General features: G+C 41.8%; 1 protein-coding gene across 1 annotated transcript in view; it reads right to left on the reverse strand.

Annotated features, from left to right (window-relative positions):
• dph1 (diphthamide biosynthesis 1) overlaps window positions 1–15,366 on the reverse strand; it is a 78,555-nt gene that overhangs the window by 13,391 nt on the left and 49,798 nt on the right. Inside the window, exon 9 of the mRNA XM_079513517.1 lies at window positions 12,148–12,248. Coding sequence (XP_079369643.1) covers window positions 12,148–12,248 — 101 coding nt within the window. The remainder of the gene's footprint in view (window positions 1–12,147; window positions 12,249–15,366) is intronic.

Below are 15,366 nucleotides of genomic sequence, written 5' to 3' on the forward strand. Positions count from 1 at the left end.
TGTGTGTGTGTGTGTGTGTGCGTGCGTGTAATGAGAGTAAAAGGCTGGGAGGTGGTCAATGTGGTACAATGTGCTGTGTAGGCTAGAGCTGACGAACAGCTTTTCCTCTCTTGCTAGTTGTCGACAGTAACTTACTGTAATTGAGTACTGTACTTACAGTAACAACATTTTTCAGTATCTGTACTTTACTTGAGTATTTGTATTTTTGGATACCACCGTCTCTCGCTTTCTTTATCTCTCCCTCCTTCAGCAAGACAAAAGGCCCTACACAGGTGCCTATTTCGGTGTCTGTGTCTCCTCCGAACTAGAAAGGATTAGTGGCTGTGATAAATAACAACTATCTACAGCTGTGCAGTCTCACTGTGAATGGACCCTTGTCAAGAGTCATGACTAAGTATAGCTTATGAAGGACCAGGGTCTTAAGGTCACTGGCTGTCTGCTATCCTTGTACCTCCACCTGATTAATTTCGAACAGAACCCTGCCACACAGTCCTCATAATATACTGTAGAATCACAACAACCCCCACATTCCATGAGTCAGCAGGATATACCCTCTTGCAAATTAAAATGCAGCTACAGTATTATCAAGATAAATTGTCCTTTGGGTGGGGGGCATATATCCTAAAATGGTCAATTATGGAAATTACTTACTCGGGGGGAAAAAAGAACAATATATAACTATGACTAAGCTGTGAAATCAGTCATTTGAAAGGTTTGGAAGGTTTCAGCACGATCAGAGCCCATTGACGGCCTGGGCGGCTGGCGTAACCGTCTCGGCACCTAGATACCCAAGCTGGTAATCCAGCCTAGGTGTTTGAGTCCCAATCCCGACGACCTTTGCTGTGTGCCACCCCCCCCCCCCCCCCCCCCCATCACTCTCCCTGTTGCAACCTACTGTATATCTAATATATTAAAAAGCATAAAACATATCTGAATTTGTTTTGTGAAGGTACTTATGGAGCCTACTGGCATTGTGCAATCTCTGGACAGATAAGATAAGATGATAGATAGCTAGCCTCCTGCAGAGCCACGCTATACAGACAATATTTGTGGATCTCCACATGGGGAACAGCATGGTCCATTATAAAATTAATTAAGTTAAATATTTCAAGTATAAAACATATTATGCGGAAGATGATTAGTGGAGGTAGTTCTTTCGGAGTTCACATACATTTCTACCAAAATGTTCCATAACTTTCGGAGAGCATATTTTCGTATCAGTTCTAATTTGCATTGCCCTGAGTCCCATGAACTAAGAGCCTACATGCCGTATACACTTACCCCCCCATCCCAAATCTTTATAGATGAGCATGAAACATTGCACGCAGGCACTCCCAGTAGGCCAAGGAGCAGCCTCCACCCCCAATCTTTCAAATAGAAAGACCTCACGGTGGTGCTACAACAGGCTGCTTTATTTACTTTCTGTGGATCATGATGCAATTCCCTCTGTAGGATATCTATTCCTGCCATTTTGCGTTTTCAGATCTTCAGTCAAGCAAATGAATACACACTACACAGTGGCTCTCGTTTATCAATGGAACAATGAAACAAGCCCAGATCGAGCCCAGCAATCACTTCAAGACAGTGCTCACTTAGTCATATCCTGCAAATCACAGTGTACGAATGGACAGGTGTGGCTATTCTGCTGTTGGGAAACAGACCTATGAATAATGTAAGTCCATTGTTTTAATTAAGTGTCCACATCACTACAGTTGATAACTGCATGATGATTTTGCCTTTGGCATTGGCTGACCAGAGTTGCTTCCCCCCATGTTGCCAATATCAAACGTTTTGGTGCATAGCCTGCATCCAGGAATATATGCCACCCTTTTCACATTGGCCTGTTATAGTGCCACCAACAGGTGGACTTTTGCAAAACACATTTTTGGAACAAAATGCTTCAAATCATCCAATTGACATCCAAGGTGTAAGATGAAATGCCACCGTTTTCACATTGGCCTATTATAGCGCCACCAGGAGGCCACAACCTGACCTGCCCTGCCCTGGTGGAGACCTGTGCCCCTTGTGGCACTTTATCTAGCTATTATTCTTTCTTTCTTTCTTATTCCCCCGAATGAATTGCATTTTTGAACATACTCGAAAAGTTGCGAAACTTTGCACACACACAAGTGGGAGTGGCGAAAAATTACGTATTTTAATTGTCTCAAAAAGGGGCGTGTCCTAATGGCTCAATAGCACACCCTACAAAACGTTGTACTTGAAGCCCCACAAGACGGTATTCAAATTGGTACACACCTGTATCATGTCCCTAAACGCCATAAACGAACAGGAAGTCGGCCATTTTTAATTTATTGTGGCGTTTTGGCGCAATTTATGCCATTTCCACGGGTCACACTTTAACGAACTCCTCCTAGCAGGATGGTCCGTTCCCCATAAAACTCGCTCAGCATACACAAAAGACCTTAACGATGAAAAGTTATAAATCGTGAGTTTTCGTAAAATGTGAAAATAGCAGCTGATTGGTTGACATTTGATAGTTCCTATTTTTTTCTCTAACTTTTCAATGATTTGTCATACAGTCTTGTGAGTGGTGTCATTGAACTTGTTTCAGAGTCCTTAACCTTCATTGGTGTAACTTAACTTAGTCCCCTCTTCTGTTTGGTCAATATGTTACAGTTTCTATCATTTGCCATAACCTTTGAACAGTTTGTCATACAGTCAGGAGTCACCTCACTACTGGACTCAGTTGAAAATCCTTGTCATTCAGTAGTATTGCTTAGCTCTGCTCCCAGTTCTGATTGGTCGATATTTGCCTGTAACTTGCATCGCTGCTTGCAGCTTTAATTATAATTGACATTTGTAAGTCATTATTGAAAACACAATTCCCATGCATTTCTGCAGATAAACAAACTGCAAACTAGAATACTGCATACTGCTGCTGTCACATGATTTATGTGGTAAAAAGAACAGATCTATAAGCTAACAACACATCATGACATACTTTGTATGTTTTTAATTAACATAATCAATTAAATGTATGTGTATTTTCAATACCTTTCCCAAAACAATCTGTAAGACAAGAATGTTGGCGTTCAACGGCAAGTTTAGCTCCCACACGCACACACACATACGCACATACTGTACTATTATAGACAAGACAGCTAGCATCCTGCAAATACACGAGATAAAAGAATAACATGTTCTGGGGATAGGGCACCATGAGACAGCATTATACAGTATAATTCTTCTTTGAATTAATACCAGTAAGACGCCTGAGGGCGAGAAGCGACCTCGTCCTTTAGGGCGAGGTTGCTTCTTGCATGCATGCATCCGCCTGGGTGACAGCAGACTGCTGGGTGAGTGTGGCGCTTTGGCATGGGGGGGTCAGATCAGCATATGGAATGAATTCTGTACTGGCCATATATGGAGTGTGTCTTGAGTGTACAGGGTTTGATGAGGTCAGATCAACATATGGAATGTCAGAACAGGTTAGCTCCATATATGGAGATCTAAGCCACCTCAGAAAATATTTGGCTCTGAGGTGCCACCATAAGAGCTGATGTGAAAATACAGGAGTGTATACCTCTGTCTAATCACTAATCAGCACAACTGATATTTATTCATCCGTTCTCAAATCTTCTATTAATGGCTAGGTATGCTGTAATAATGCTCATTTCAGCATGGCTGGATAGCCTATTTCAACCGATTGCTTTTAAACTCTAGAGTTTAAATGGACAGGTATCAGTCAAAAGGGAGACATCGAAGAGGAAGGATGGATGGGGAACGATCAACATATTGAATGTCAAACAGGTCAGCTCCATATATGGAGATCTAAAGGTTTGAGGTTTGAGGTGAGATTTAGAGTTGCTGGCCAATATTGATGACATCAGGGATCTCCATATATGGGCTTACTATTGATGACATCACGTGATGTCACAAGGCATGACCATATATGGGGTGTGACTGACTGACTGATTGACTGACTGGAAATGCACAATTTAATTTCCAATTTTCACGTTAGTAGTCTGATTCAGTAATCTTTTGTTTGTCTGTGAATTTTGCAGTGCTGCACTTTCTCAAGTCTGCTCAGATGCAGACTTCCATGGGACCAAAGCTTGCTGTATGTCATCAGAATTCCTTATTCTAGATTACTAACGTGGGAAAACTCTTTACACCCAAAATATGAACTATCAACTCACTTGTTGTATAGTGTGTAGGACTGTAGGTGGTCTCTCTTTATATGAAAGAATGCTTGCTCTACTCAACAGACCAGTTATTCTCATGTTCTCATGTGGAGAACATGAGTGACCATCAGTTTGTATTGAGAGAGGGACCGTTACAACAGTGAGTTGGACTAGTTGTAACTGAGACCAGACCGATTCTAACCTCTTTTATATGTAGGCCTATTTATTAACCCACAATCGAATGTTATTCTATTCAACACTAGCATGACTGAAGTAAAATCAATGTGCTTAAATTTAGAAAATGTTTCAGATGTCAAAGATTTCTGAGATGATGGATGATGATGGTCATGGAAGGGGAACCTTCTGAAAGCTTCATGGGCAAAGATAATTAACTTCAAAATCTTTAAAAAACGGTCAAAATGACCTCTCAGTCATGCTAGTGTTTTACTTGCAAAATGGGGACTTTAGTGTTTTCATATACATTTACCTTGCAGATGTCACCTCACCTCTGTAATTGAATTCAACCATTATCCAAAGGTTGTATTTTGACTGCTTCAGGAGTCCAGAACATCTGAGGCTATGCCACCGGCCCACTTACAATATTAGCAGGTCACACAATGGACCGTTGATATGAAACCACACTTCTCATTCTAGCTATCTATCTGTCTGTCTGTGCGTAAACATGGCGAGGACAACAACTGCCGTCACTGTGTTTAAATATAAAAACTATGAAATGAAACAAACAAGTTAAGCTCAGCACAGGCACGTGCAGAGAATGTTAGAGAGGCAGGGGCTGAAATTCCCTAAAAGGGCACTTTTAGCCCCCAAAAATGCCAAAATAGCGGGTGCCCAAAAAACAGATCTATAGCCTGTCAACACGCCATGGCGTAGTGCGTTGATGGTTTGTATGTCTGTTTTTTGGGGTATGCGTGGCACGTTAAGCGTTGTAAGCTATATATCTGGGTTTATCTTCTCACTACGAAGGGTGTTAAGGGCGCTACAGGTTCCACTTTCAAAGTGCTGTGCAGGACAGTACTGCGTAGGCTAAGAAGGCTTTCGGGAAACAAGTTTACTTCTAAGTTACTTCTTCCAGAAGCCGTCAAGTAGTGTTTCCCGAAGCCAGTTAAGAAGACACGTGTGTAACTCTATGCTCTTGAGAACGTCAATGACATTTCCAGAACAAGCACATTGCACTTGCTGAAAAGTATCTGGCTGTGATTTCAGAGAATAGAGTAAATATAGTTTTAAGAATTGAATCACATCTCCAAATTCCACTAGTGCTGCTCGTTTTGTGGCAGCCCCAGGAGATTGTAAGGTGTGGAAAGCTGTACTGTGAATACATGGAAGGAAAACTAATTACCAAATTACTACTATTACATATTAATGAATGCTCAATTAGCCCCATTAGCAATGTTGATACTGTATGTCTCCTGTATTCTGAAGCCCAAACAGTTTTTAACACATTATTATTTTTCTCTACAAATAACACAAGCTATGGTGCACATGGATGCAATCTGGTCCATTTATGCATCAGACTCTGATGAAGATGCAGATAATTCCACATTCTGATTCCTGTTACTGAAGGACTGAGTGGTCCGTGCAAACTGATTTTTAAAATTATATTTCCTCCTCCTACTATCCCCACTACGGCAGGGTTTTCCTTTTTGCTCTAAACATAATCAATAACGTCTGTCGCTTCACAATCTCTTCGTGTTTCAACACTAAAATGGAATTTGTGCATGATTCATACTGCTCTCTTCTGTAGAATGTACAATGGTTTATGGTAGTCACGCCTGTCACTCATGGCATTTTACTAACGTATCAAAACAGCCGCCTCAAGTAACACTGCTCCAACCTATAGCCCACTCTCCTAATCTGACAGACCTTCTATCTGTCCTTCTCTCACCCACTCGTTCACTCACACATCAAACCACGCATTATCCTACGGGAGAGGCCAATGTGAGGGAGCGCAAGGACTTCATGTGCCTGTGTTTGTGTGTGTGAGAGAGTACTTGTATTGCTATACTTGTGACTGATAGCTAAAGGTACCTACAAGTATAGTAGAATTTGAGAAAGACATTGATTGGGCCTCAATCATGAAACGGGCTTACGATTAAAAATGCTTTCCATGAGCATAGACTGATTCATCATTCTTCGTCTTAGCTTAGGCACACACACACACACACACACACACACACACACACACACACACACACACACACACACACACACACACACACACACACACACACACACACACACACACACACACACACACACACACACACACACACACACACACACACACACACACACACACACACACACCTTTTATTATATGCCCCTATATCAGTATAATATACTGCCCGCCATTATATGAGCATTATGCCAATACTGTATAAATGGCATGTCGGTTGGACATGCGCTTCTGGACAACCAGATCTCCATATGTCTATATCATATATGGGCATATGGTTGGATTGGCAGTTCTAGTTCTAGTTCTAGTTCACATATCCGGCAGACTGCATTCCAGGCACCACACTCTGGCGGCATGTACGGCACATTTTGATCGTTTGGGTGGTTCACAAGAACTTCGAAGGACAGATACACCGGCACGCATGCACACTCACGCACACACACGTATAGATTTAGTGTGTGCGGTTTCTACCACAGTGACCACAATTTGGCAAATTGATTACAGGAGCCTATGCAGGGTTTCCACTATTTTTCTGGCTGGCCAACATGACAGCCAGGAAATTCAAATTTTCTGACCATACGTTAAATTAATTGGCCATAATTAGGGTTGTCCCGATTGAATCGGGTGATCGGAAATGGGCTCCGATCACATGATTTTCAAAAGATCGGAATCAGGGAGAAAAGATCGGATTTTTAATTGTCTAATGTAAATCTCAAAGAAAGATGTATAAGCAATGAGATTTTGTAAAAATGTGTTTATGCTGTGTTTATGCTGCTAGTTTTCCTTCTGGTTCCAGACAGAGATCATCAAACAAAGACTAGTCACACCTATGATGAAAACAAAGGAAATTAAACCCCCGCTATGCATGATGGCATGTAGTACGCTCTCTGAATGAGAGAGATACTCTTTAAGAGTTTTAACTTGACTTCAGTTCTATAAGCTGTAGAACTGTATCCATCACTCTAATTAATCATTATTTTTGCTATGATCCCATGCCTTCATAGAAAAAAGGAAAAAAAAACACAATCGACAGTCATTCTAATAAAAGTATAGTCACATTTTGCCTTTCAATAATTGAAAGGGAACACAACAGACTAGACTAGAGTGACATACATTAGGATATGCAATTGTGATATGGCATACGTGTTACATAAAAATATAAAGATCGGATCGGGAAAGATCGGCATCGGTATGTCTCAAAATCAAATGATCGGAAACGGATCGGGAGCAAAAAAACCCTGATCGGGACATCCCTAGCCATAATGTAATATAATGTAAACATCATATACTGTACATGGCTGTCACAAGTGCATTCACTTTCCAAAAAGTTCTCTCTTTGGAAATAAATTGTAAAAATACTGTATGTGTGTTATCAGAGTAATGGCTGCACTACATTCTCCTCTTTGCCTTTCTTCTGACTGGCAGTCAGATAAATCACATTGACTGAAGTATGAAGCTCAAACTTGTGCAACGGATATTCACTTTAGAAACTTTGGAAGTTTGCTTAAGATTCTAATAACAGCTTTTGGCAGGAGAACAGAATTGCTTGGCAAAGATTGTTTCAACTTCAAAACTATGAACATAAAGGAAATGTAAAGGAAAGATCTACATGCTTCTCTGAGATAATGGGGGCGGCGGTGGCTCAGGGGTAGAGTGCCTGGATGGTAACCGTAAGGTTGCCAGTTCGAACCCGGGCTCCCCCAGAGTTACTGTCGAAGTGTACTTGAGCAAGACACTGAACCCCTAATTGTCTCCACCAGGCCGAAGGCATGGGGAGAGAGTATGTTTTTTGTCTCCACCAGGCCGAAGGCATGGGGAGAGAGTATGTTTTGCACTCCGTCCGTGTGTGTGTCCGTCCGTGTGTGTGTGTGTCCGTCCGTCCGTGTGTCCTTCCGTCCGTCCGTTACCAGCTAATCTCCGGCACCGTTAACCCGCTCGATGCCAAACTTTGCACACACACTCCCTGGATGCCAACGATGAACCTCTGCCCCGCATTTTCCAGAACGGCCTGTTATAGCGCCACCATGAGGCAGCTTTTCACATGTTTTACCTAAAACTGCACGATCTGCGTGAAACGTTGCATGCACACTCCCTAGAGGCCAAGGACAAACCGTTGACCTGCATTTTCCGCATCTGCCTTTTATAGCGCCACCAGGAGGCTGACTTTTGTAAAACACATTTTTTGATATTACTCCTCCAGATTCTGTCCAAAAATCTCACAAATCGTTACACACTATCTCTATGGTCATGTGCTCAAGTCGGATCTGTCCGATATTTCATATTCCATCCTAATTGGCTATAATTAGCTTTCACAGTTTGCAAGATTGCCCCGTTTTGAACAAAAGCCTCAAATCATGAACGCAGCATGCAATTTACGTGAGATCTTTCACACATTTTCTTACTAGGCTGAGGAATATATCCCACCCTTTTCACATTGGCCTGTTATAGCGCCACCAACAGGTTGATTTTTGCAAAACACATTTTTGGAACAAAATGCCTCAAAAACATGTTTATATTAATCCTAAACATTTTGCCAAACATCTCACACAGTCCTATCCTCCTGGTGGAGACCTGTGCCCAGAAGGGCACTTTTTCTAGTTGTTCCTGATGTGCTAGTTGGTGCCTTGCATGGTTTCCGCTGCCATCGGTGTATGAATGTGTGTGTGAATGGGTGAATGTAATGCACAATCTATGTAAAGCGCCTTGGATAAAGGCGCTATATAAATGCACCATTTACCATTTATTTAGATAATGGAACTCAGTGTGTGAGTGATTTGTGAGTTTACTCATAATGTACAGGTAAAATTAATGGATTGAGTGAGCTCATGTTCAGTAAACGTATCTTTTGGATAATAAAGCAAATAAAGTACAATATTAATGTATTTTGTAAAATAGGCCTATTGTGCTTTATTGATGGAGTAAAGTAATGAACAGTAAACATTCCTTTGCCTATGCTACATCAGTAAAATCCAGTTTGTCATAAGCATCTTACAGTATTAGTATTAAATATCGGTGCAGTACTTAGTTTAGACAGTATTTGGTTTAGACTAGTCATTGGTTAGACCTAAGTATGCACCCCATTTAATATTAGTTGTAAAGCGACTACATGAGAAAATAACCTAAGTCACTGAGAGGCGATGGGATGGGCCAGGTTGTCAGACGCGCTCTGCTCCACAAACAAAAGGAATTCGCTGGATCCAAAACAATGCGTTTAAGGGGTTTGTTAAAGCAATATGAATGACTCGAAGGGTGCTCAAACATAAATCAAAGTAATCACAGCGATCAACGTAAATAAAAGAAAGCAAAATAAAGCAGTATAAAGCGGTCAACAAAAGGTATGGCGTCCCACACACCCCCTCTCTCTCTGTGCCCACAGCAGGTGAACAGGTGATGTTAAAGGTAACCTTGGGTGCGCCCCTATGCCCGTCAATCATCCACAACACCAGTGACAGCCTACTCATTTCATTGACCAATGTATAATCAACATAACCAAACCAATTCATGGCTCTTACATTAGTATTGATTGGGCAGAATGTTTATTCCTGCTAGTGTGGCAAGAATTATATAAATTTACGAGACATCAATGCCAATTTGATTTATGATGAAGCTATTATTTGGCAGCTCCCAGTTGTAAATGGTCTACTCGCTGAGTCTCCAATTAAATGTGCAATGTTGCTCATAGAATTAGTTCCATATGCTGTTGATTGCAGTGTTGATGTTGTTGATCATGATAGATACACTGGTTCAGGTGTGGGCTGGATTAAGGAGTAGGACAGAGACACTACGTCCTGATTGTGTGCTAGGACAAATAAAGAGGATAGAGCACGGAGGTGCGGCCAGGGCTCCTGCACGAGGTTTGCACATGTGCAGTGTAAACAGGAACTGCGATGATGGAGTGTTCCAGCAGAGGTGCTAGAGGTGCATGAGAGTTGCTGACCCTGAACTATAATAATAAAAAGGATATCACAAAAAGAGAATAGGCCTAGTACAAAGTTGATTTTGTTTTTATTTTAAAAAGTATATAAATTTCACAACTGTGGAAAAAAATGTTGTGTAGCCTATAACAGACTGAAAGATAAGTAGCCTACATTTACTAAATGTTAATGTTTGTCTCCACCAGGCCGAAGGCATGGGGAGAGAGTATGTTTTGCACTCCGTCCGTGTGTGTGTCCGTCCGTCCTTCCGTCCTTCCGTCCGTCTGTGAACAGCTAATCTCCGGCACCGTTAACCCGGTCGATGCCAAACTTTGCACACACACTCCCTGGATGCCAACGATGAACCTCTGCCCCACATTTTCCAGAACGGCCTGTTATAGCGCCACCATGAGGCAGCTTTTCACATTTTCTTTACCTAAAACTGCACCGATCTGCGTGAAACGTTGCATGCACACTCCCTAGAGGTCAAAGACAAACCTTTGACCTGCATTTTCCGCATCTGCCTTTTATAGCGCCACCAGGAGGCCGACTTTTGTAAAACACATGTTTTGATATTACTCCTCCAGATTCTGTCCAAAAATCTCACAAATAGTTACACAGTATCTCTATGGTCATGTGCTCAAGTCGGATCTGTCTGATATTTCATATTCCATCCTAATTGCCTATAATTGGCTTTCACAGTTTGCAAGATTGCCCCGTTTTGAACAATAGCCTCAAATCATGAATGCAGCATGCAATTTACGTGAAATCTTTCACACATTTTCTTACTAGGCTGAGGAATATATCGCACCCTTTTCACATTGGCCTGTTATAGCGCCACCAACAGGTTGATTTTTGCAAAACACATTTTTGGAACAAAATGCCTCAAATCGGTACACATGATCTCTGTAGTCATGTGATCAAGACGAGTCTGTTGGATTTCTCAGATTGTACCCTGATTGGCTAAGATTGCCTTCCAAAGTTTTCAGGAGTGGCCCGTTTTGTACAAAATGCTGCACATGTCCTGCTCATCCAGAATTCTATCCTCAGAGATGCTATGAGTGATCTGGCTCTGCATTTCCTTAACAAAATGAAGGAAAAAAAAATCCTCCTAAACATTTTGCCAAACATCACACACACTCCTATCCTCCTGGTGGAGACCTGTGCCCGGAAGGGCACTTTTTCTAGTTTTGTATATTTTCTTTTGTGGATTTTCCATGTTCTTTAGTAGTACATGTGTCAAACTTTTATTTTTGTGAAATGACAAAGGAACATGGATGCCGTTCATTCAAGTGCTGTGGATGATATAAAACATTTGAAAAGGGAAGGGTGACTGCTGTTTAATTCTCAACTGTTCTGGATCTCAGAGTTATGAGCTTTCTATCTAGCACCTCTGCTGGAACACTCCATCGCAGTTCCTGTTTACACTGCACATGTGCAAAATGGGAGAATAATGATTGGTGAAGAAAATGGAATGTCCACAGTCGCACACGATATCCTGCTCCCCCGTCTTTATCATTTTTTAAACCAAAAGTGAACAACGTTTCGCCCATGCAGGGCTTCATCAAGTTCTTCAGAATAATGATTTGGTGACATTGTGGATATTAATGTACTTCCAGTTCATTTCCAATTTTATCGATGGCCTAGCAACCCAGAGCTATTCATACAGTGGTGAAGAGCTCGATCTAACTAAATAAATATAAACTCTTAAATGTCGGAATATTTAGTCAATGGCACTGAGCCGTTGGATTTCAAATACATATTTTGTCAAAGTCAGTGCATATGTTAATGACCCAACGCACAAATGCAATATGGTCCAATGTGAAGGACTACAACACTGGCCAGTGCGTGCGTGCGTGAAGAATGTAAGTTAGTGTGGCTTTATACTTACGCATCCACATCAGGCATCAAGTCCAGCTTGCTGGGGAAAATTTCAGACAGCAGCACTCGTGTGAAGGACCTGCCTGATGACTCAAGCTTCGACTCTAAGTGCTGAGGAGAGGAAAAAAACAAATAATGACCACGTGAGACCAGGGGGCCAGCAGAGAGGCCATTCTCCTAGGCCTCAAACCTTATTCTGCATGAAGGCAAAACTCCACAAACCTGTGTTTTATATCGCACATGCAAATTTGCACACATACATACAGTACATATAATGATGTGTGCTCTTACACACACTCAAGCATTCCAGTAGGGGGTCCTTAATTAGGTGCTTCAATGCTCTCTGCTCTAGCATGGTTTAGTTAACAATCTCATTAGCATGGCTAATTCCAGTAGCTTGCAAGAGACAGGACATTTGCAAAAGCGGATAAGAATTGCCAGCCCATCACCCGTGCCTAATATGATCAATAGGTCAAATCGGTGAGGAAATTCAAGGCTCAATTGTTCGCAATTGTACTCCATGATTTGCTGGTTGTGGAGAAGGTATGACTGAGGTGATACCTGGGATACAAGATGAAACAACAGTCAGTTGAGGCTATGTACTGTACTGTAGGTAGGTAGGTAGGTAGGCCTTTATTGATCTCCTTGGGGAAATTCAGTATCCTGTTATTAGACAGAAGTGTGTGGGCAGAGTCCATGGTCAGGACCCAGGCAAGAAATGCAGGTGTCCTAGTAGTAACAGCAGTAATCATGAAACACAGTATGCAGTAGGTATGGTACAAGAGTAACGAGAGAGATAAGAATAAATACATTTTTTTAATTAAAATAGACTTAAGTGTCTGCACTTCTTGGTCTGATGGAAAGGGGGCATACTACACACATCCACCCCTCTGGACTTCAACTTAACCAACAATAATCAATTATTAAGACATGAGGCTGATTCTACAAATGCCTTCGAAAATCAGTAGTTCTCAATTTTTCAAGATTTAAAAAAATAAATAAATAAAAATAGCAGATGTACAAGCTCACAGTATATCTGGGCTTGTATATCTGCTATTTGTGAATAGCCAACGCTAGTAAAATCTAAAATAACAAAGATGCTTTTCCCAGTTGTAATGGGTTAAAATGCCCTATGCTTGCGATACTATCCTCGAAAGGCTCCTTTGGTGAGATAAAGGCGAGAGCCTTTGCTGATAGCCAGTGTACTCGGGGACATCAGGAGAACATTTCTACAACTATGCTCTTGGACAGAGATAGCACTGTCCCCTCCGCTAGAGAGGTCATCTGTAAAACTCCTTAATCTGACCACGTCACCATGGGAAATCTGGTGGTACAATACACTCAAACCTCCCCCCTCCAACTCCTTCCCTCCAAATCGACTGGAAAATTGTGGGTATTCCATCTCTGGATGATATTTTAACTTCCAGCACTAACTTCATATTCAATTGTGTGTGCATGTGTGTGTGTGTGTGTGTGTGTGTGTGTGTGTACATGCGCGCGTGCGTGCGTGCGTGCGTGCGTGCGTGCGTGCGTGCGTGTGCATCCGTGTGCCAAAGCGCAGATACACAGGGTGTATCTGTGTGTTTAACAGAAGGAGCACTGTCACAGTACAGGTTTGGAGATGGGTACTGACAGCTGAAAAGCTGCTCATATCGTCTCTAAAGCTCACTCTTCTGACAGGCCACGCTGAGGTGCCGCACAGATGTTGCTGAGTGCCCCCTCTCCAAAGTAATGAGGCCAGGATGAGAAGAGGCTACCTACTACACTCAAAATGGGGGAAGAAAATGATGAGAGGAAAACACATAAAGAGAGCAGATCAAATGGAGGAGAGAGAGAACAAAGAGAAGGCTGGAGGCATGTAGGAGCACAGCTGCAGGACAGGTCTCAGGTGGCTTTAACTCGAAAATGATTCTTAGCCAATCGATCGGCACGGATGCGTGTACGTTGTGTGGACTAGCCCCTAGTTATGCAAACGCTTGCAGTATGTGGGCACTGGGCCACACATGTAGGCAGGAATACACACATACTAGGGGTTATTTAAAGCATAAAAACACGGTTTCACCAAGTAACTGTTTATAGCTGCAAGAAAGACTGCTTTCCCAGTATTTATAGTATACCTTGAAAGAAAGGCAGGTTGGAATGAGTTTGAAGTTTGCTTGCATACTGTATATGGGTGGAGGACCATTACGCCCTATTTTTGACAAACGGCAACCATATAATTTGACTTGTTTCTGTATTTTAAAACTTTCAACACATTATTAATGATAGCCAGCACACACACACACACACTAATCTATACGGTAAATTGTCTCATAACCCAGATCAAAAGGCAGACAGCTAGATCAAAGGTACAACGTTCTATCAATTTCTTGGCGTCAAGATTCAAATGTGCAATCACAAGGTCACACAGCCGGGTAGATTGCTTGTCATATATAAAGAACATTTCACCATACCCATACAGCTTGTCAGTGAAGCTGACAGGGAGAGACGGATATTACAAATGATTGCATAAGTGCCCCGAGGACACATGGAGATGGTTTGAATGAGGATAGGCTTATTGTCTACATTCCAGACATGTGTTTGATGCACTGCAACATGTAAGAAAAACGCATTTGAAATATTGATAGTAGTCATTATAGTGCAATCCATGGGTCTATTCTATTATTGTAAATGTGATCACTTCTAAACAAAGAATGAAAATTATGCATGTGTTCATTGTCTGAGTTTAATTGCTGGAAGGAAAGAAACAAAAAGTGCGCAGTCGCATTTTCTACATTTCCAATTTGTTTTGTTAGTTTGTGTCTGCCAATATTCAATTAGATTTTTTTAATTCAAATTAATGGAAATACCAAAACAATCATAGCTAAAATCCCACAATCTTTTACACAGTGGCAATGTAGGGGCTGAGCCGTCTAGATTCTCCGCGTGCGCACGCACACGCACACGCACACACACACACACACACACACACACACACACACACACACACACAAAGTTGAGAACAATAAATTCAGATTAATGGACAAGATCTTGAAGAGGTAGAGCAGTTCCCTTACTCGGGAGCCACAGTTTATAAAGAGGGAGGTGGCATGAAGGACCTGAAGAATAGATTGCCAAAAGCAAGAGGTGCATTCATCAGACTTAAAAAGACCCGGAGCTCCAACAGCTAAAACTGTACTTGCTATGGAATGAACTTCCCATTGCAATCAGAACTGCAGACTCACTCCCA

Source organism: Electrona antarctica, assembly GCF_951216825.1.
Source record: "Electrona antarctica genome assembly, chromosome: 11".
Classification (NCBI taxonomy): domain Eukaryota; kingdom Metazoa; phylum Chordata; class Actinopteri; order Myctophiformes; family Myctophidae; genus Electrona; species Electrona antarctica.